Source organism: Biomphalaria glabrata, chromosome 4 (assembly GCF_947242115.1).
Source record: "Biomphalaria glabrata chromosome 4, xgBioGlab47.1, whole genome shotgun sequence".
Classification (NCBI taxonomy): domain Eukaryota; kingdom Metazoa; phylum Mollusca; class Gastropoda; family Planorbidae; genus Biomphalaria; species Biomphalaria glabrata.
The window spans coordinates 49,803,894-49,826,530 of NC_074714.1; the positions used below are offsets into that span (position 1 = coordinate 49,803,894).

The 22,637-nt window shown below is 37.4% G+C and overlaps 1 protein-coding gene across 1 annotated transcript in view; it reads left to right on the forward strand.

The window, feature by feature from the left end:
- Positions 1-22,637, forward strand: part of LOC106066317 (mRNA-decapping enzyme 1A-like) — an 84,608-nt gene that overhangs the window by 5,106 nt on the left and 56,865 nt on the right. Inside the window, exon 2 of the mRNA XM_056028059.1 lies at positions 3,075-3,115. Within this exon, the coding sequence (XP_055884034.1) occupies positions 3,075-3,115 (41 nt within the window). The remainder of the gene's footprint in view (positions 1-3,074; positions 3,116-22,637) is intronic.

Genomic DNA, 22,637 nt, shown 5'->3' on the forward strand with positions numbered 1-22,637 from the left:
ATGCACTAAGTTCCAGATTTGGACTACAATAAAACCCAGGAAAATTAAAAGTATTTAGTTTGTTTAATGCATAAATTGAAGAAAAAAAAAAGGATTGGTCGTACTTGACCTCGTTTCAAAGAACTATGTAGTAAAGTATTTTGTCATGTACCAACTACAACTGTTCCTGACCCAACACTGACAACTGAACCAGGTGTTGAACTCTTTGCTACAGATCAAGCTTTAACTTGTACTTTACTATATCATCAAGTTCAACTGATGTCAATCCTAAAGAGCCTATTACACATAGACAATCGAATGAAACTTACTGATTCTTTTGCTTTGTCAACTGAATCAGTTATAAACGATACACAGAAATATAACTTAGGAACTTGGTCAGACTGTTAAAGCAATCTATAAAGAGGAAAAACTCAACAATTGCTCTACTCAGATTATTAACTTTTATAGGAAAAGTGTAATGAAAAGACTTATATTTCTAAGAAAGATAAACAAAACTTACTAGATCTAGTAGTATGTACTTAGTCTAGACTAGAATATATATATATATATATATAAATATATATATCCAAGGTAAACACTCAGGAGAAAAATAAAATAACCTAATTGTAAAGAATGTAGCCTTTACTTTCAGGTGAAACATTGTTGTTAATCATGTTGATAGCATTGATAGTGATCGCACGATTAACTAACAGAGAAACTTACTAAACCTATTTGCATCATGTAACATACAAATGGGCTGATTAGAATGATTTTACTATATTTCTGAAATCACAGTCCCAAATATTTTTAGTGGAAAAAGACTGTACATGGCAAGGTTAAATATTGACTTAGAAGTCCTAATCACTTTCTGTTGTTGTAAAAGGATTTTAAAACTCTCCTCTTTAGATTTCTTTTTAATTATTTACATGTAATTAAATCCTGTAAATATGAATTCTAATATTTGTTTTATTTGTATATAATTTAAATGTGATAAATAGCCTTTATGAATGGGTATTGCATGTAACTGTAGCAAAATGTTGTTCTAAACTTAATCACAATCACCGTAATATCTCTTCTTTAAAAATAATGGAATTAAGTTAAATATGTTTTAAATATAATAAATATTATTTGGTATTATGTTATAACATAGAAATTGCTCTTTTTATTATATCTTAATAAATTTTTTTTTTTTTTTTTTTTTAATAGTCTAGTCTTAAAGGTAATGATTTGAAGAAGATAAAAGCAAACCAAGGGCACATAACTTAGAAAAAAATGTGCTCCTACATTTTTTGTGTGTTATGTCCCTTTATTTAAAATAAATTGATATACATATATACATTTTAAAAATCAGTTCCCAGTTATGTTCAAATAATATCTATAGACATTGTCTTTTATTATGAAGATTGAAGGTGAATGCAATATTTTATATTATAGCGAAAACTCAGTTGTGACCTGCATATTTTGCCACATAATAATAATCTATATATATAATTCTCTTCATCGCTCAAGAGTTTGGAGGAGAAGAAGAAGTAAAGGAAAGATCACTCTCTTATTTCTGCGGATATTCACTCCACAAAAAAACAAGAGAGGCGGGGGGGGGGGGAGAACAAGTATTCACCGGTCACTACAGATTGCTGCCTGGTCGTGCGGTTTGCTCGCTGGACTGTCGTTTGGATTTATCAAACCCTGCCCGCTCCCATCCCTTCCCCCTTTGTCCTTCAACTCTGAAGAAACATCCGAAACATGTAAAACATTTTACAAACAAACATTTTACAAACTCTAAATAGCAGCGCCGGACTTAACCATTGTGACCTAGAAGTCATGGAAAGAGAACAAGTAATCTACTATGTATATTCACCCGTCACTAAATAGCAGTCTGGACTTAACCATTGTGGGGCCCTATGCGAAACGGATTTCGCGGGGCCAAGTTTGGGTAGTAGAGAAGCAGGTAATAAGTGCAATATAAGAGTTTGTATTAGAAAATAAATTTGTCTATGCATTTTATTCATTTATTACTACTTAAAAAATTGCTTTGCGAGCCTTGCATGTAGTATATCATAATAATTCTGTTTCCTACATAGATCACGCTCAAAAGCAAGAATTACCAATATTTCAATCTATCTTTGAGAATTGTTGACCTCATATAATTCTTTATTAGTTTGAGGCGCGAGAAGCTTCTTTCACCAGATTACACAATTATGGCTAATACATAATGCCGTTTTTATTTATCGCGCATAGGATTGGCGTTTTCCATATTGAATGACACCCCAAAATGACAATTTTTGTCTATATACTCCGTATATTTTAAGGACTTTTTTATATCTTTTGCAATTAGGGGAGATTTCCAGAAGCTCCTAGAAAATCGACAGAAGGGTGCGGGAAATCTGTTTTAAGTCATAAAATGGTTTAATTTAATAATATATACACCTTCAATTAGCGCAGGTCCTATAAAAGTGCGGGGCCCACTGCAGTCACATAGGTTGCAGTGGCCTAAGGCCAGCCCTGCAAAATAGCGGCGTATGCTACGCCGTCGGCCAACTAGTAAACTTTATTATCCATAAGGGAATTTGTCTTACAATTTGTGCACGATGAGAAACAAAACAAGATAACTAAAGAAAACCAAAATATACATTCACACTAAACTCACTCATAATTTACATGTGAAAGGCTTATATCAGATCGTTTAATTTTAATTAGTGATTTGATTGCCAGGGGAACAAAAGAGTTTTTGTGTCTGTTTGTCTTTGCTATCGGTTTATGTATATATATATTGGTTTCCCAACTGTTTTCAACAATGGAATAGTTAACATATTATAACTTATAAAATGTATCAAAATACTTTTCTAATTTTTTGGATTGGTGTAACCATAGTTTTGTAAAAAAGAAAATTGTTTACCCATAAAGTAGTATGGTAAATTATAAACATTAAAGTATGAATTAGTTTAAATGACTTAAATGATGTGAGTCATTAAACATGTAAAACTTCTTTAAAACAGTAATAGAATATAGATCTAGAATGGTGTGGCAATCCTAATGTGACAAACTATACATAGACTTATTCTAATTCCTTCCTTTTTTTTTTTTTGTCTCTCCAGAGTGTCACAGATATTGAAGGCTCATTGTTTGTCTACAGAAGGTCAGTAAAATGTTAATTCTGTTCTCTCTCTCTAGGTCATATCATACAAGAAGTTACTTTCAGTGTGGGAAGAGACTGAACATTTTAGTTCTTATCCAGCTAGCCAAAGTCATCAAGTTTTTTTGTAGTCCACTCCATATGTTTTTTTTAACTTTATGTTGGTTGGTGGAGGCCATAATGTTGCTTTTCCTGGTCTCTGGTCTCAATAGAAGAAATTGAGATTTTTAGAAAAATGATGTAAGCATCGTCTGGGACACTGATGTGGACATTTTTCACAATCATTAGGTGGTCACTTTTATTAATTAGCCTATGTTGTCTGCAGGTCACTAGACTGAAATACCCAGTCATTTCTTTAAAGGAGCTGAGTCATAGCTTGACCCAGCTGACATAAACTACTTGGTGTAAACCTTATCTATACTTCGTAATTATAGCTTGACCTAGCTGACATAAACTACTTGGTGTATACCTTATCAATACTTGGTAATTATAGCTTGACCCAGCTGACATAAACTACTTGGTGTATACCTTATCTATACTTGGTAATTATAGCTTGACCTAGCTGACATAAACTACACTTGGTGTATACCTTATCTATACTTGGTAATTATAGCTTGACCTAGCTGACATGCTACTTAAGACTAAGACGGCTTTATTGATGCTTATGGAAATTTGTTGTGATTACAAGGACTCTTTTCTCATATAAAGACAACACAACAGAAACATACACATAAATAGAACAGACACAACATAAAGAGTTCATTCAGTGACTACTCACAGGCATCTTGGTCCTTTTCATGTTTCCTGATCAACGAGTGGCGTTGATATAGTCTGAGTAATGTATGTACCAAATAAATACTTGCTGGACAGACACCTCTGGTCTGGGTTATTTATGGGGCTTTTTAAAATATGTAACCACTTTAATTTTCCATAATTTTGTGACTTTGATGTTGTTCCATTTCTAAATAAATGTTTCCATCACTTCTTTATATATCACAGTCTGAAAAAAACTCTTGAATTTAGAAACAAAATGTATAGGCCTGCCCTAAGCATACCATGAATATCCCTGCAGTATTATCTTCATATATTATCTTATGCAATACAGACGTTACTTGAAAAAATTCATTGATTTCTACTTTAGCATCTTCTTTTCCCTTAAAACTGAATATACCGAAAGGGGAATTATTCTCGATGTTGAAAAACAAAAAGGGGAGGTAACCTCTGTATACCTACTCAACGTTTGTAATTAACGGTTATCGCTAACAAATGTTCCCGCTAACATGTGATTTGATTGGGCGCACGCTGTAATAGATTTGTCCTATTTCAATACAGATGGCGGACGTCAATAATTAAGCTGTAATATCCCCCCCCCCAACCCTCGTGCCGCCCCCCCCTTCCAAAAGACCCCCCCCCCCCCCCCCGCGCAAATTGGCATCTTATTTTATAGAAATATATTTCTATCAATACACTGTAAGTTTTTACTTAAGTGGCAGAAGAGTAGACACACCGCTGACCGAGTTTGATTGTAGTACTTATCAGAATCATTACTTATCACAATGATAAGTTTTCTTCGTATTCATCTCCTTCTCTGTTTCTTTATTATCTCCCCCCTCCCCCCCCCCTCCCCCGGCTCTGTGCGCTGTCTGTTGCCAAAGCACGGGCTTGCCTAGCGCATCTTGAGCTTAACACAGGTTAAATGCACGCGCGCTCCTTTGCTCACCTTTCATCGTGCCTCTCCATCCTTCGCCCCGCCACTGCTCACTCTAGTTTCTATGAATTCCCCACTCGTGACCTACATCTGTATCACCTGTGAGCGCCAATATGGCCATAGGTAATAACTCTAAGGTAAGCCATACACACACACACACGCAGAAATGAGGGTTAGATTTAGAGGATTGGGTTAAAGAAGGGGCGGGGTGGTGGGAGATAGATGATACAATGCTATGGTTGAAACCTCTGTCGCGAGAAGTTATGGAAAGAAGTTGTTTAAGGACGAAGCGCAGAATGGTGACCTAGTAATGTAGAACAGGCCAGTCACAAGGGCATTTATACAAACGATAACTCAACAGTGTTGTTGGTATTGGCCAGGCCAGCTCATCAAGGACAATGTCCATCAAACTTTGGTATTTTTTCTTGTTTTGCCCCAAAACTCTTTTTTTTCCCTTTCTCTCCACTTATATATGTATACTTATATACTTAAATGTTTTTTTCAGGAGATTTTTTATATAAGTTTTCAGGAGAGTTTATAATTTCAGGAGATTTTCAGGACTTTTTCGTATATTTTGAAATTTTGGATCTCCAGGAAGGTCTGGAAAATCAGGAGACTGAGGAAGCCATGTTATTACATATAAGTTATAATGGTTTAATTCAATAATTTACACTCGGAATTAGCGTGGGGCCTATGAAAGTGCGGGGTCCACTGCTGCCGCATAGGTTGCAGTGGCCTAAAGCCGGCCCTGTATACATATATACTGATATATATATATCAGGGTTCGTAGCGGTCCTAAAATTCTCCTAAAAATTGTCGGAATTCTCCTAAAATTTTGTCCACTGTCCTAAAACTTTGTCCACTCTCCTAAAATTTATACCCAATATATTTTTAAAAAAAATATTTTGCTTGCTTTTTTCAAAAGAAATGTCTAGGAAAAAACAACAGCGTATTTGGGCACTTTGGTCGCATGACGTTACGGGCTGGCTGTGTTAATGAGCTGACCAGTGACGTGTCTACACCGCCTTTCACCCACTTGTGAAGCGCGACCTTGTGATTGAATATAACCTCGCCTCAAGCATGCATTTCACCTGGCATTATTTTTTTTTTTTGTTGTTGAAGGCAGAGTAGAAATGGTTGTTTCCTTTCATTGTTACGACTGAAGACGCGCTGGATTTAGCCTAGTGTGTAGCGATTATTGACTATAATTAGAGCAATTACCAGCCTAATGTGTAGGCTACGTCCGTCCGGGCCCTCACCTAAAATCTTCTTGTAACAGTAAGAGTTACTTCGCGTGGAAAGTCCGTAAATCATCTAGATTTCTAGATAGTAGCGTATCTAGAGTTAGATCTAAGTTCGATCTAATAAAGATAATTCGCACCTAACCTGAAAACTCCGTGAATTTTTGTCAATTTAATGATCTCGATACATCTAATGTCTAGATAGCTCTAGAAAACCGATAGATTCTAGATTAGCGCTAAAACACTAAAATCTAGTGAAGATAATTCGCACACAGCCGTGAAAAGTCCGCAAATTTAAGTGTCTTAGATCTAGACTCTAGATTTACGGTAGATTCGTTGAAGATAATTTATCTTTGTCAGAGTATTTATTTGGATGTGTTCAATTAGGGGGCGCATGCGGATATGCGTTCATACAAAAATGGACTCAAGCTGACACTAAGATCGCAATCACCGCACGAAGATGAATAACAAAGCAGGGCATTATTATTATTATCATTAACCATAATTGGTTGGCAAAAATGTAAAAAAAGATTCTCTTCGACTTAATTTTACTCTGTTTTTAAGTAAAACAACAAAAGGGTGGGCTTTCGCTTTCGTCTAACCCTCTACAGCAGCGGTTCTCAACCTTTTAAGCTCGGCGACCCCTTTTCACAACCCCCACTCTTCCGCGACCCCCACCCACCCACACTTACACAGCAATAGAAGAATTGAGATAAACAATCCATTTATCGACGGTCTTAGGCGACCCCTGGCAAATCGTCAATCGACCCCCCAAAGGGGTCGCGACCCACAGGTTGAGAACCCCTGCTCTACAGCCATTGCAGTAATTCATTGAAGCTTTGTTCGAAAACTTTGGAGGCATCATAAGTAGTAGGAGTGCATGAAAATCGATGAAGGCAATGGTGAAAGTAATTTTTCAATAGTACTTTTTTTTTTAGAGAGAGATAGAGATCTAAGGATAATAATAATAATAATCTTTACTATCCGTAAGGATAATACAAAAACTCTAGCGTGAGTTGAAAGCTTACTTGAAGAAAAAAAAAGATTTGTATGGCAGGCACTTCATATTTCATGAATGGTGTCATAATGGCCACATAACCAGTGCAGAAAGCTTGGAGTTTGGTCTGTTTGACGAACTTACTTAATAAACCTGACGGTCGTTCTTTTCGTGTCCTCTTATGCTTGTCCACAATCTTTCCCTAACCCGTTAGTTTCACTATCTGCCACCCACACAGTGCTCCTCTGAATAGAGACGAGATCCCTCTTCCAAACCCATGTCTCCTAATAATTACCCTCGACACCCAAATGATCAATTATTTCATTAACATTAAAACGTGTAGTTATTTTAAACTCTAATTAAACTCCTCTGGTTCAGATCTAAGCTCCTGGTGGATGCGGCGGGGGAATCAGTATTTCTACATAGTTTATATATCAACTCACACTGTCTGTCTGGGTGGAATCTTGTACACGTTATGTCGTCCACTTCCCAGTCTCGGATCAAGTTAAAGAGAGAGGGACAGACAGTAGAGACAAACAGACAGTAGAGACAGACGGACTGTAGAGACAGACGGACTGTAGAGACAGACGGACTGTAGAGGCAGACGGACTGTAGAGGCAGACAGATAGTACAGACAGACAGACCGTAGAGACAGACAGACAGTAGGTATAGAGATGGGTGTGTGTGGACGGAGAGACCCACTATACAAGTTTTTGACTGAGTAAAAGTGTCTTGAAAAGATACGTGCCAATGCATCGCATCTCGAACGATGTCAAGTTTGATAGAAGAACGAGAACATGAAAGAGAGATGGGGTGCATACAATGAATAAACCTTATCGATTGGTACCGTGGATCACATTGTGCTCGCAATAAAGAAAGGACACATTCATTGTGTAAAGAAACATAAATAATTCACGCGCCGCAACTCGAGATGGGAGCGGAGACATTCTAAAGGGAGGTCACTTCATGTTGCTTGGTTTGTTTGTAACAGTAGTAAGGTGCATTGTCCCCTTGTGTTATGAATGAAATGATTGTACACCGACTTTCCCCCACTTCTACTATTCAGTCGCCGTCAAGTTTTGAAGAGCACCCCCTCCCTCTTCTAGTTCACTGCATCGGCTCTATTTTTAGTCTGTTACCGAAATGGATAGTCGTATTCTATAGTTTGTCTCCATCAATAGTGCTCTGCCCGATTAGAACCCTTAATAGCTACGCTGTTGGTCAGGATAAACTTGAAACCACGTGCTCGCCAAGGCCATCACGCGCAGCACGTGACTCGAGCTGTTGATTTTTTCTTTTTTTGTTCTGTTCATGGTTTTGTAGTGTCCGGAACAAAACGTGTTTGCAGCCTTGCGTGTTGCTTGCATTGACCGAGTTGTGAATATTTGATACAGGTCAGTCGGGGGTGAACGCGAAGTCATTATCATGCATGTCTCAGCCTGCTCTTGGAGTTGAGCTAGATATTAAACTTCAGTCCGTCTGTCTGGTCAGAATCTTTGACACGTGATTTTTCCCACTTCCCATTCTCGGATCAAGTAGAAACTTTGCACTATTCTCGATGACAACACACGAATCGATCAAAAACAAAAACAACAACCAATTAATTAGTCGTAATTAATTAATTTTGTTTAATGAGCAAACACTCAGCTAACGAGAAATAAGCCTTGCAATAATGAGAGATATGGCAGCAATTAGACGGTGCCCCCGCCCCCCCCCCCCCATTCGCGTAAAAGTCTCTGAGCCAGGAGAGTAACTTAAGCTATTGTGTACAGATATGATTGATTCAAAGTAATTTAATCAATTTCACTCAATTCACGCTAGGTTTTTAAAAAGTATTTTTGTAACTCGTTTCAGTTTGGGGACCATATACATTTCCAAGACTCATATTACGGGCCACACGCCCTTAACAAGTTTCTGATCCATTGGACCCTCAGCCCTTGCGGCTTCATGATGCTCTGAGGACAGAAGTTTCTCGTGGCTACTGGTCACGAGACGCTATGACCCGCGGTTTGTCATTTTGGGCACCTGTTACTAGATTAAGATTTTGTATGGCAGTGTCTTTCGACTGACACGCCGCGGCCTCTTCCCACACTTTATTCTCGTCTTGGACCATCTCTAGAGGGAGAGCAGCGGACAGAAAGACCTGGGGGAATTTTTTTTTTCTCGTGGGTTACCTCTCCTCTGGGAATCCCGGCAGTGGCTCTCGGTGGTTGTGCCCCACCTTGGTGAACCTGAACCTCTTATGGTTTCCCCAGGTGGCTCAGGTGAAGGAATACGGGACAGGGAGTAGTGTTTGAAGACTTGGCTGCCCCCGTGACGCACAGCAAGACATTTTGTTGACGGATAAGTGGGGGAGCCTGGTGCTCGCTGTGGGGAATACATGATTAGTTAGGGGAGGGGGGCATGTCACTTTACCTAGTATCTATGTGAACAAAGTTACATGTACTTACAAGTCAACGACCCCCAATACTTAATGCTGACGCAGATTGTCAGGTGGTCTCATTACATGGACATTCTACTTGTATATCACGGTTTCTCAAACTTTTACCGCTGGCGCCTCCATAAATGAAAAAAAAAATTCCTTCTCGTCCACTGTAGCCAGATTGGCGCCTGGAGGAGCACTGTAATCTCACACAGTGGGTCCCTGTGGGTTCCAACTATTATTTATCAATAATAAACGCAAGTTAAATTGCCTTAAATGATATAAACAAACCTACAGAAAATTTCGTCTGTTTTCTAAAATATTTGTATTAAAATTATTTTGATTACTAAATGAAGTATGTATGTTTTTGCTATAAACGTTACTAACATTTTAAACAAAGTGTTTTTGTTTTAAACAGAAAGAATGCATTCATAATCTACATTTTTTTAGCAACATATTTTTATAATAAGCAGTGTTTAATATTATACAAGTGTTATATATAATTCAGTACTACATAACTATCAACGAAATAATCATTCAACAACATCAGTTAGGCCAGTTTCACAATGAGCCATAGCTTCATAACAATCATTTCATTAAATGCATACTCGTACCCTGCGATATCATGTCGTCAGTCGGCCTAGCAATACAATAATTATCGGCAATACTGTCTCAATACACGTCTCATCTTTTTGTATAGGCGGAGATCAGGTTGGGGTTATTGTTTGGTTGTAGTTCATACTCTGCATTCTCATAGTCTTGTTGAAAATATTGAAACCTGCCTGAGTGGATCACTTCGGAGGCCGATTCTGTGACACAAACTATCTTTTTACAATACCTCTATTCATGTCACTTTTTCACGGAGGAACCTGGGTGAGTGATGGGCCGGATCTAACGATTTTCCTAGAAATTTAACAGTTGGTGTATATCGCAGAGAAAAGAATTACTAGCTCGTTGGTCACACGGAGAAAACTCTGTTTTGACTGTCATAAGTTTTTGTAATATAAAAAAAATATATGTAAATTTGGTTGGAGACTGTCCATGTGGAGTGTCACCAGTGATTGCTACCGTGTCCTTCAAAACTGCATTCTTTATCAAGAAGCCCGAACAAGATACTGGCCCCAAAGATCCCCTATAGAAAGAAAACCAAATATGGAGAGCTCCCTGGTTTGGGAAACCACTGCGCAGTTCTTTTCGTATATTGGCCTAGTCATCTGAACGCTCCAACATAATAATGAGAACGCGGAAGAAGGTTTGGAGGTCTAGTCAGCCGTATCACTGTCATTATGTGACCACTGAGTACATTTAAAGTTGCTTCAATTTGATCCAAGTTTACAAGCATTGCTGATATTTGTACATTGTATTATATTTCACGTTCAATAATGGAGGTATTGTCTTTTGAAACAATATATTTTTAAAATGTTTTTCTTGTTAACAATGTATTGAATACATCTCTCTATTTGTTTTCATAGTTTGTCAGTTTTCTAACCCAAATCAAAACACTTTGACAACTTTTCTCTTTCTGTATTGATTTGATGGAAAGTTCGCCTTCTCTACTGTACATCGACATGGCTCTAAGAGTCTCTTATTTCAAACAGAGTTGTGCAACCTTATGAATATTTACGAGGTACAGAAATGTATCATATCGTATCTAAGCTATTTTTTTCTCTAATTTGCCTGTCCTCAAATATTTCTTTTTAAATGTTGATCTAAAATACTTCTTTTTTTTTTATATGTTTGTGTAAAAAAGTTGTTTGTTTCATGTGCGCGTCTTATATATATATATATATTTACCGTTTCATGTCTGGACCTAACATTGTTGTTTATGCGTGTGATTAGAATCATTTCCGTTGTAAATCTGAACCTTACATGTAGTCATTACATCAATACTTGATGGGTTACATTACGCCGGAGTTGGACAAACCACTGTCCGCCACAGTTTTATGTGGGACACACCTACATAGTAAGTTTGCTCGATCAGAACTCTCTCACGTACTCTCTCTCTCTCTCTCTCTCTCTCTCTCTCTCTCTCTCTCTCTCTCTCTCTCTCTCTGTCTGTCTCTCTCTCTCTCCATATATATATATATATATATTTATTTATTTATTACGTGTCTTGGTGTAATCTATAAAATTTAGGTGGGTTGCAAGCCAAGGCTACTGAGTCCCTCCTTAACCTTTACTCGGCTTAGGGGCCCAGTTACTCGCCTTCTCCCCTTGTGTTAGGGTAAACCGTTCCGCGGACCAAATATTTGAGCCATAAATGAAAGAAGATGAAATACACGAGAAACTACTCTTGCGAAAACTTGTACAATGATACCAAAGGACAATTAATTAATATTTCATGTTTGAAGGACTACTTCATAGAACAACAAATTCCTATATGAAGCATATTATCCGTAGCAACCGATCATGAACCTGCAAAAAAAAAAATCCTGTGTGTTTGGTGATTTCAGTTATACATATTAATTGTTATTTTAACTGGTTTAAATTCGAATGTTATCAACAAAAAAGAAAATCTCTAACTTGCAATGTAGTTTTAAATTAAATTTTCTCTGTTCGCCTCACTGCAGTTACAAATTAGTTTCACAATGGAGCTGATAAATTTGTGGAAATGAAATAGAAGTTAAACATGGGGTCTACCGAAAAGTAGAAAACATGTCAAGGGGTATACGAGACAAAAAAGTTTGGGAACCACTGGTCTAGGCCTGAGGTTACAGTGTTTGCCTTTCATGTTGCACTTTCTGATTGTAATCTTCCTCATGTAGTATCATGACTTTATGTGTATTCTATCTCGTGTAGTATCATTACTTTAGGTGTATTCTATCTCGTATAGTATTATGACTTTATGTGTATCCTATCTCGTGTAGTATCATTACTTTATGTGTATTCTATCTCATGTTGTATCATTACTTTATGTGTATTCTATCTCGTGTGGTATCATTACTTTATGTGTATTCTATCTCGTGTGGTATCAATACTATATGTGTATTCTATCTCATGTAGTATCGTTACTTTATGTGTATTCTATCTCGTGTGGTATCATTACTTTATGTGTATTCTATCTCGTGTGGTATCATTACTTTATGTGTATTCTATCTCGTGTGGTATCAATACTATATGTGTATTCTATCTCATGTGGTATAATTACTTTATGTGTATTCTATCTCATGTGGTATAATTACTTTATGTGTATTCTATCTCGTGTAGTATCATTACTTTATGTGTATTCTATCTCGTGTGGTATAATTACTTTATGTGTATTCTATCTCATGTAGTATAATTACTTTAGGTGTATTCTATCTCATGTGGTATCATTACTTTATGTGTATCCTGTCTCGTGTAGTATCATTACTTTATGTGTATTCTATCTCGTGTAGTATCATTACTTTATGTGTATCCTATCTCGTGTGGTATCATTACTTTATGTGTATTCTATCTCATGTGGTATCATTACTTTAGGTGTATTCTATCTCATTACTTCATTTTATCTTGTCTGTATAGCTCCAAGTGCCTGTCCAAGCAAGTCTAGTGTGGGTGATTATTGCGTGAATGTGCACAAAGCCACCCTGTACGGTTTCCTTACATAGACATTGACAACAGAGACATAGACTCACAAACAACATGCATCGTATTGCCATGTGTGTTTATTGATCTCTCGTGGGATGGCGGGGCACAGGGTGCCGAGGGGTAGAGGAGGGCGCTGGTGGTGTGTTCAGCACGGTATTGTTCTATTCCACGTTGCCATTTATTTATGTATTTATTTATTTATTCATCATTACTGCTGCGTTTTTTTTAAACAATGATAGACACACACACACACACGGAATCCACCCCTCTGCACCCCGCACATTTTGTGTTCACTCTGGATTGAAAGGCTGCTTATGCGTGAAGGAGTGACGTGGGCGAGTTATCGTACTTAGCTTTGAAAAAAAAAAAATATTATTGGAAGTCTTTGGTGGAAAACCTACTTTTTTTTTCATGACCTGATGTAGATCTAGATTTACATGTCAATCAGTCTAACGTGAATTTAGCTTGCGAATCGTTTTATTAATTTTAACTATAATTAAAGCTTTGCATAGTTTGAATATATCCACATTGAAGCCTATATTAGTTTGGAGTACTAAAGATGTTCAGTGGCTAGACTTTAAAAAAAACCTGCGTTTATTCTTCCCCCTGTCTGACGATGTCAATCACTTTGTGTCAATTTAATGAACATTCTCCAAATATAAAAGGTATAACATTAACGATTTTCATTTGACCTAGAAGCCAAAGTAACAACTATTTTAGGGTTTTCCATAAACATGAAAAAAAAAGGTTGTATTGTTAACTCTTTTCGTTATAGTTACATGTTAATTAGGCATTGGGAAAGTCACCAAGGTATAGTGTTCGTCACTGGAACTTCCATTTTTTTCCATTGAGCATTATTTGACTAGTTATCCTTCGACTATGTTAAACTCCTCTGATGTGAATAGTTCAGCTATTGATTCCCTTGTTTCTCTTGTCTGGTGGTAGTACAACCTATTCAACTGTATGGCGTATTTTTGGACCTGGTAGGTCTTTCTTTTTCTAATTAAATTATTCAAATGTTCTTATGAAACGTCCATTCTATGCTTCCTATTAGAGAGATTTAATTAGCATGACCTTTGAACCCCTGCTTTGACCATTGTACGCTACATTATATCTCGTACTCACAGTATTGTATTGTTAAGTAAATCACATCACTTTATTGTTTTAAAAAAAACACATTTTAAGTCAGTTTGAGAACAACGTATCTGACATCTCAGTTTTGCTTGTGTGTTCTTTGAATTGCAAATGTTTGCGCATAGAAAACTTCATATTTATGTTAACTTCATATTTATGTTGACTTCATATTTATGTTGACTTCATATTTATGTTAACTTCATATTTATGTTGTATGTTCGGGAGGGAAGAATATGGTGGGGCATCGCTCGAAGAAACGTTTGTAGCGATAAATGGCGAATGAAGAGATAAAAGACAAAAGGTCCTAAAAAAAAATCTCGAGAAGTGTTGGGCACCTCCTCGCTGTGTTGACTCTGTTCCGGCGGGGCTAACACCTAACATCAACTACCTGAACACAGGCGAAAGGCCAACAATACAATTGTCAAAAGTCTTTGACAATCCGAACATTTAATCCGGTAATGAAGGGAATCCGTCTGTCGTCGCTGTCGCTAACCAGATAAGTCAAAACTTCTCAGTTAACAAAATTTGACTACGCTACGCTTTCAAAGCTGATCCCAAAGTAACACAAAAAAACAAATGAATCCTGACTTTTACAAGTTAACTTCCTTATTGTAAACTAACATAAACAAAAAGTACTAGATTTCAGATGACACACATACACAAAAACACACATGAGAGAGAGAAAGCAATGTACTCACCCCATTACTGGTGCACCAACCATCCCCAGAACTGTAGAACTTGTTCAGTAGAAATAATCCTGGCTGCGTGAAGTAAGTAGATCCAACTAATGACAGACCTGAATACAACGAACACTTTGAACGCACCCGTGAATGAACACTTTGAACACACCCGTGAATCCTGAATGCCTGAAGTAAAAGAATGGAAACACTTCCGATGACTTAAGGAAAAAGACAAGTTACACTTCCGAGCACTAAAAGAAAAGACGTCTTCTCAGTACAAGTGAAGTTCTATCCAAGGAAATAAATCCCGAGGTCTTTAGTTGATGGACTAATCCTCCAGCTCGTGGTGTTGTCTAGCATGAGACACACACTGCCAGCACACAGCTACCTGTTAATTAGAAGTAGAAGTGTTGGCTTTACTGGTATTATTATGCTCTACAGAAAGAATGAAGGAAAAATGGGAATGATAATAGGAGAATCTACAACGACAAGATATGTGTAGAGATACTCCCTCCTCCCCTCCGCACACACATACATCTACTCCATTCTTTCTCTTCTCACTTTTTTTTTCTTCTTCTGGATGAGCACCTACAGGTAAAAAGGTCCTACGTTAGTTACTAATCCAGGATTATCATTAAAAACGTTAGATTTCGTTTTGTCTTAGTTGAAACTTCAAACTGTTTTAGAAAGTAACCCATTGAGTCCGATTGCCTTCTCCTTAGTAGAAATGCTGATTACTGGCAGGGCCCAAGTTTCAATGTTGAAATGTTTAAAGAGTGGACGAGTCCAATCGTCCCGTCGACGGGACTCTGCTAGTAAATCAATAGCGTTTGTTTTGCCCCCCCCCCCCCCTCTCCCGACAACTGTACTTGTGTTGTTGTAGAGTGTCTATTTAAGGGATAATCTATTGATGACGTCCGCGCGAACAAGGTGCGAGACTAAAGCACAAGTCCAGTACTGCAGAAACATGCAAGTCATTACATTTGCACACACAGAGAACAATGCACCGAGAAGAAAGGGGAATTGCTATTGTCGTTAATTGACCTAACTTGTATATTTATGAGACTTATTGGTCGAGTATCGGAGAGCTTTGCTACTGAGATGAATCAGACAAAAGTTGAATTGATTGTGTGAACAAGACACATCCTTACTCTAATCGTGACACCGAGTCCTAATAAGTATATGAGATTTTTACTCGGGGTGTACACTGTGACCTGTTTCTTTGTCTTGTAACTCGTTGATGGTCATAAATGTTTGTTTTATTTTCTGACAGACCCGAGAATTGAAAGTTAGACCATACAAAATCAAATTCGAGTTTTAAAAAGCACCTTGTCCTAATTGAAGTGTTGTTTTTTTTTCATTCTAACTTAATGATGCCTAATAGATTTCTTATGCATCTTATCTTCTTACCCAGAATGTATTTATTTCATTCATAATCTGCATTTAAATCTCATTTTTCACTGGCCTAAATGAATGTGACCCAGAACAGGAAGTGATGTTGTTTGATTTCCTGAGCCACGGAACTGACAGAAATGTATTGTGTTGCATCTAATGTTTAGACCTGTCTTAGGGAAAGAAACTATTTTTTTCTTTATAGAACTTCCTTCCAACCTGTCCACTTTCAAGAATAGTTTATTTAATTCCATTATTTTAACAGAGTAAATAGGAACAGATTCTAGTTCACGCACAGTAAGGTACATACTTGTATACATCTTTGTTAGTAGCATCAGAAAGAATTAGTAGCAGTATTAAGAGGAATTGCCGTAAATATTGATATTACAATCGGCTGATATTTTGGACTCAATTTTGAGAACTGAGCATCAGTTTCTTATAGTTTGTTTTTTTATTATTTTGTACCGGTATACAAGTTAATGATTTAAGTGGGTTTTTTTTTTTTTTTTTTCGATTTTCTATAGTGGATTTCTGTTTAAGCAATCCTTTTTGTAAGATCCCCAGCTATGCTAGGTTTTCGTCCAGATTCATAAACTTGTAATTAAGAACCTGTGTAGAGACAAGGTATGACTCTGGAAAGGAGAAAGTGTATTGACACAGAAAAATAAAAGGATAAACATTTCAGTATAAGCTTGAGACTGACGTTGTATTAATTGCCCCGATAGCAAGCATCATATCTTTATAGTGCATAGATTCATCTGCCATGACACATTTTATGCATGTTTAATCTGTTTTTGTTTTTGTGGGAGGCCTACACATGTTTCCTCTACACTTCAGCTTTTGAGAACTCCTCTTCTAGGAGAGCTATAGGATAGCTTGTGTGTATTGGGCAACTAATGTATGTATGTCTGCTTTCTACATCCCTGACTGTAAGTTGTTTTTTTTTTAAATCGTGCAAGTTTTTATTTTGATTCCACGTGACCTAATCTGTTGATCACATTTTTCTGATCTCCTGCTATTCCGATGTGTTCGATTACACCGCTGTATTTTTTCCTATCAATGTAACATGAAGGAGGTAGACAAGGGAGACGTTTAAAGTTGATCTATTTCTAGTTTGAATGCAATCCGACACCATTGTGAACAAAGTCAATCAATAATTTGCCTGGAGTCTATTTCGACATACCTTTGTTAAGAGCAGTTCAGGTTTATCACACACACACACACACACAATGTTGATTTGATTTTTGTTTTAATTGTAGACATCTATTTTTAACAGCCCTCGAAAGGGGAAAAGACGCTATTAGTTTTGTGTGGAATGTCTGTCCGTCCGTCCGTCCCGTTTAGATCTCGTAAACTAGAAAAGATAGTGAAAATCTGACACCATAATATTTTAGACCATTCAAAGTTCTGATGCAACGGCTACTTTTTTTCTTATATGAAAGCGAAAAATCTAATTTTTTTAATCACTTATGCAAGCAGTTTTTTTTTCATAAAAATACACCACTTTTACAACTATTCACTATTAATAGTAACAAAACATGAGGCTCTTTAGAAGGGGAGATACATAGTTATCATATTTTAATCATATTTATGCAAATGGTTATAGTTTTTTTTGTTTGGCTATAGATTTAAAAAAAATGTTTTTATTAGAATTGTGTAAGTTTTGTCATACTGACTACTACATTTACACCCACACACACAAATTCTTTTATTTAAAGAGAAAAAAATCTATTTAGAATGCATATAAGTATGACATAATTTATAACAACATTTTAGAAGTAGTTTTTCATGTTACACATGAACTGCAGCTCCCTGCGATCGCAATAGTACGCTTACAACTATTTTTTTTTTACGGAAATGTTTTTTTTTTCTTGAGGATTCGAATAAGAGATTGACCCTTTACAAAACAATTAGATCAATTAGATATTCATTATAAGACATCAGTTATGCCAGGTTCACATCTAACTTCACATTCACTTTCACCTATCCTTTGGTCTGCTGGACCGCTGGGGCACCACACAAGATCTGTCAACCTTCTTTCTCCATTCTTCTCTGTCATTTGTCTCTGATAGAAATTCATTCTGGTGTTCTTTCTGGAAATATTGAAATCAGCCTTTTTGCCTGCCTGGGTGAACCACTTCGGGGGCCGATTTTGAGTTTGTGTTTCCACACAAACTGTCTTTGTAACCTTTATTTGTATTTGTTCCAACTTCAGGTAAAATATTGTACATGCATAGATAACTCCGGCGTACCCCATGGGTCAGAAGTATAGGAGGAAAAAAAAGTTCTAAGGTCGATGTGGTCATTAGGATGATGCAGGCCTGCAAACCTAACAGAGTGCTTAGGTGTTCACACTTTCATCATTTCGAACCGAGGGCTCTCGATTTCGAATCTTGGTAGAGATTGGAATTTTGAACTTTGTGAATTTTAGGATGCTCCTGATTCCGCCCAATTCTACTGGGTATATGGCATTCATTAAGGTTTTCAGAAATTTTGCTAAGTGCCTACATAAGACAATGTCGTTGGACTATAAAACACCAAATTGACTGACACTACAAACATCAATGGACAATGAAGAGTGAAAAAAAAATCACATTGTAGAACTTGAACTCTTGGTACTACTGTTTATTCGATCCATCAGAGAATCAAAAACTTGTTTCGGAAACAATTAGAAAAAGGTGTGTTTTTTTTAATGACTTGACTCAAGCTAACACTGGCTTCAGCGTCGTAGCAGACTTAGTTGTTTTGTCTGCTAGTCCACATCCAAGGAACAAAAAATCTGTTGAACCTGCTGACGTTGTTGAACATTCACATTCTCTTTTATTTTGCCCGACTTTTTTTTTTTTTTCTTGAAGTTTAAGTACTATTGACTATAGCCGATGATGTCACGGCCCATTGTTGACATGTGTCTGTATGCAGCTGCTGGTGTTGGCCAACGAAAGCTCGGCTGGTGTAATCGTCTTCACATTTTTTCCAATCAGCGCCCCGTTATTCTAACCTTTCGCTGCTCCGCAGGGCTCCCGACTGCAGTAATAAACAATTTCTGCCTGTGTTTACGGCCACTCTTTATTTCAGGATGTTTTTTTTTATTGTTTTTTTTGTTTTGTTTTGTTTTGTTTTTTTGCCTAGGCTTGAAAATGTTGGATGCTGAAGTCTGTCATCGAAAATTGAAATATTATATGCTGTGCTAAATTTAATTCCTACCTATAATGCGAAATGTTGTTGTTTTTAAATATATTTTTTACTTACATATAGCATCAGGAAGTACTTGCATTGAGTGCTAAATTAAGTGTTTGAAGGCATACAGCTCCAGGCGTTAAGAACTTACTAGCCCAGGCATTTTAAAAAGATAAGCACATCTTTAGGACTATTTTTTTTTACTTTAATCGCTATTCGTTTCAATTTCTTAACTTAGGTGTCTGGATGTTAGAAGAAAATATTCCAACCCTTAATGTCAAATATATATTTTAAAAAAATGGAATATGGAGACGTTTTGTTTTAATTTGTGTTCCACCTGAGCATGCAGCAGAATCTTACCATCTCTAAAAATAGCTTTTTGTTTGTTATCGACAGTATTTATTTACATCTGACGATTTTTTTCTCCCTCCCCCTTTTTTTTAAAGCAATTCTGATATCGATTCCCCCGAAGACTCGATTCATCTTTACTAATGTTATAAGCATAGTAGGATTAAAAACTAGCAATTAATTCAGCAGCTCAATCAATTTTTAGACGTGTTTAACATAATAGGGTGACTACTTGAAATCTATTGCAGGTCATTGAAGTTGCGGCTATTCTGAGTTTCCATCATTTTCTTTTTGACATCATCTATTCACAAATTCATTCCTGAAGTCTTGATGTTAACACTTTAGAGATGGTCCAATGAAAAACGAATGTAAAATGCGTTTGACTAGCCTGGACATTTCTTTATCTTGTTAGTAATCTGGTTGTAAAAAATGAGTCTCGATTTGGCTCTTGCCTAGAGTAACAATCACGTGACTGACATGCGTTGTAGTCGTTGTTTTTAGTGTCCATAAACGAACGTTTTGGTCGAGTCTTCCCCCCCCCCCGTGCCATTGTTTCCCCTCACAAACATGGAGGCCTTTGCACCTTGCTACTCTCAGCCGGGCTTGATGAAAGACTTTGTGTCTCCTCCATATACTCTTGTTTTGAAACACAAATTTGTAAAGAATTCTTTTTAATTGTGATTTTAGCAAAGAATGGTCAGCACTTAAAAGTGAGATGGTCGATCGAACCTGTGAAAGACTCTCGAAACTTTCATTCGTTTTACAGTTTGAGCGGTCAAAAGTTGACCAGGAAGCTGAACAGAAGCTTGTACCACGGCAAGCCATAGATTTATATAAGAAGGAAGTAAAATCTGTACAGTTCTTTTTGAATTGGTTCTAATGCGCTTTCGGTATAATTTAGACAAATTATTCCAAAATCAGATCCTGGGAGAGTCTAAAATATGGCTTTCATAGGCGTACATTTTCGTTGACAGTCTGACAAAGATGAAGCCTCCGCTGATAGTGAGATAACCTTGGTTGACCTAGAAGATTGATGAAACAGCTTTAAGTTCCAACAGATTTGCAACTAACTAGAAAAACCAACCCCACTGAATGACCAAGTCTCACGATGTTATCTTTACTGTTAATTATTGATCTAGTTTTGTGAAGCCATATGGCAGCAGTAATGAGCTGTACTAGTTTTAGGAAGAACTAGTACCATTCCGAGTGAGCAGGGCTATGTTTCTTATGGTGGTACCCTGGAAGTCGTGAAAAAAAAAAGTGTCTTTTTCTTGTCTGGCTATTGAAGAAGATTGTGGATGTTTCGGTGAGGGGAGTGGGGTCAGATCCCTGTTTTATAATTCCGTTGTTTTGGAAACGTGAGTCAGAGTTCCTCGACTTGTAACAAGACGTTACTTTCTCACCTGTTCACTGTCAATAACCCAGCTGTGTGCTCGTGCGTGGTGAGGGTCGCTGTGTCTACGTCTCGCCGAGTGTACTGAACAATTGCCCGGATAGACGTCTTGGCTCAGTGGCTGCCTGCAGTCGTGACTTTTACTGGCATTAACGCGTTTTTTGTTTTTTTGGCTCCTCACCTTTCTGTGTTCTCACTGTATGCGAGATTTTTTTTTTCTTTGCACCTTTTGATGGTTCCACATTGTACTAAATAGGCCTGAACTAATATTTAAAACGGGCCGTCTTCTTATAAAAAAGAAAGTTGTTTAGAAAAAGTGGTGCATTCGAATAAACCAGAAATGTTGATTTGGAGGACATAAAATCCAGGACATGTTTTGTGGCATTACTTTTAGCAGGTCTGGAAAGAAATTTACTCTTTCCATCGACCTAGATCTATTTACTTGGTGCCAAAATGATACGATCTAAAAATATGCTTATAAAAAATAAAAAAACAACTAACAGACAGCCTGTATTGGTAACTTACATGTAAATAATCAAACCTATTTGTTTGAGACGTATATTTTGGGGTTTTCCTGGCTCAAAACAAAGCTATCTCAGTGAACAACGACAGCCCCCTGTAAATAAAATAAAGTCAGTGTCCACTCGTCAGCGAATGTCATTGGCTTGAACCGGGCTGCAGTGCGAACCAGTGTGGCGTTCGCGTTGCAGGTGATAGAGACCTCACCCAGATTGCTTCGTGCTACCTGAGATCTCGTACGGGGAGGATGCTTCTAAAAGCTCATAGCACGGCGAATTAGTTTTAAAAAAAAAAAACACGCGATTCTCTTTGATTTGGTTATTAAAACAATAAAAGGTCTCGCTATCAGCAAGAGTGCATTGCAATTAGAGACGTCTCGCTTCCTAGGAAAGGGCGGCGCTATTTCTGGAACACGAAGCTAACGTGAGGCGTCACTGACAACACTGAATGGGATTGTGTCAGTGGTTACGAGCGGAGAAACTGGACAATTAAAGAGAAATAGATTGACATTTCTTTTTTTAAGTCACGCTCTAAATCAACACAAACTCAAACGATACATTTGGAGAGGAGAATAATGATGAACAATGTCCAACTCTCTGTAGGAGTCTAGCGCCTGTTCCGCTTTGATAATACAATGCAATGTTGGAAGCGTGGTCGAGAGGCTAAGTACGTTTGAACCTGGCTTGGCTACCTATGAAGGGGGCTCGAGGTTCGACACCCGACTTGAGCAGAGTTGTGTTTACTGAGCGCCAGCACGGAAAACCTTTCCCCCCCCCCCCCCCCCACTGGTCCACAAATGAGCTCGGATCATGCTATAAGTATGAAAGTAGCGCTATATAAAAGCTATAGCAATAGCAATGTAAAGTACAACCTATTTGAAAGAATACTACAGTCAGCATTGCCCCGTACACTCCCTACATTTACCTGCATGCATTCTTCCTTTGTAT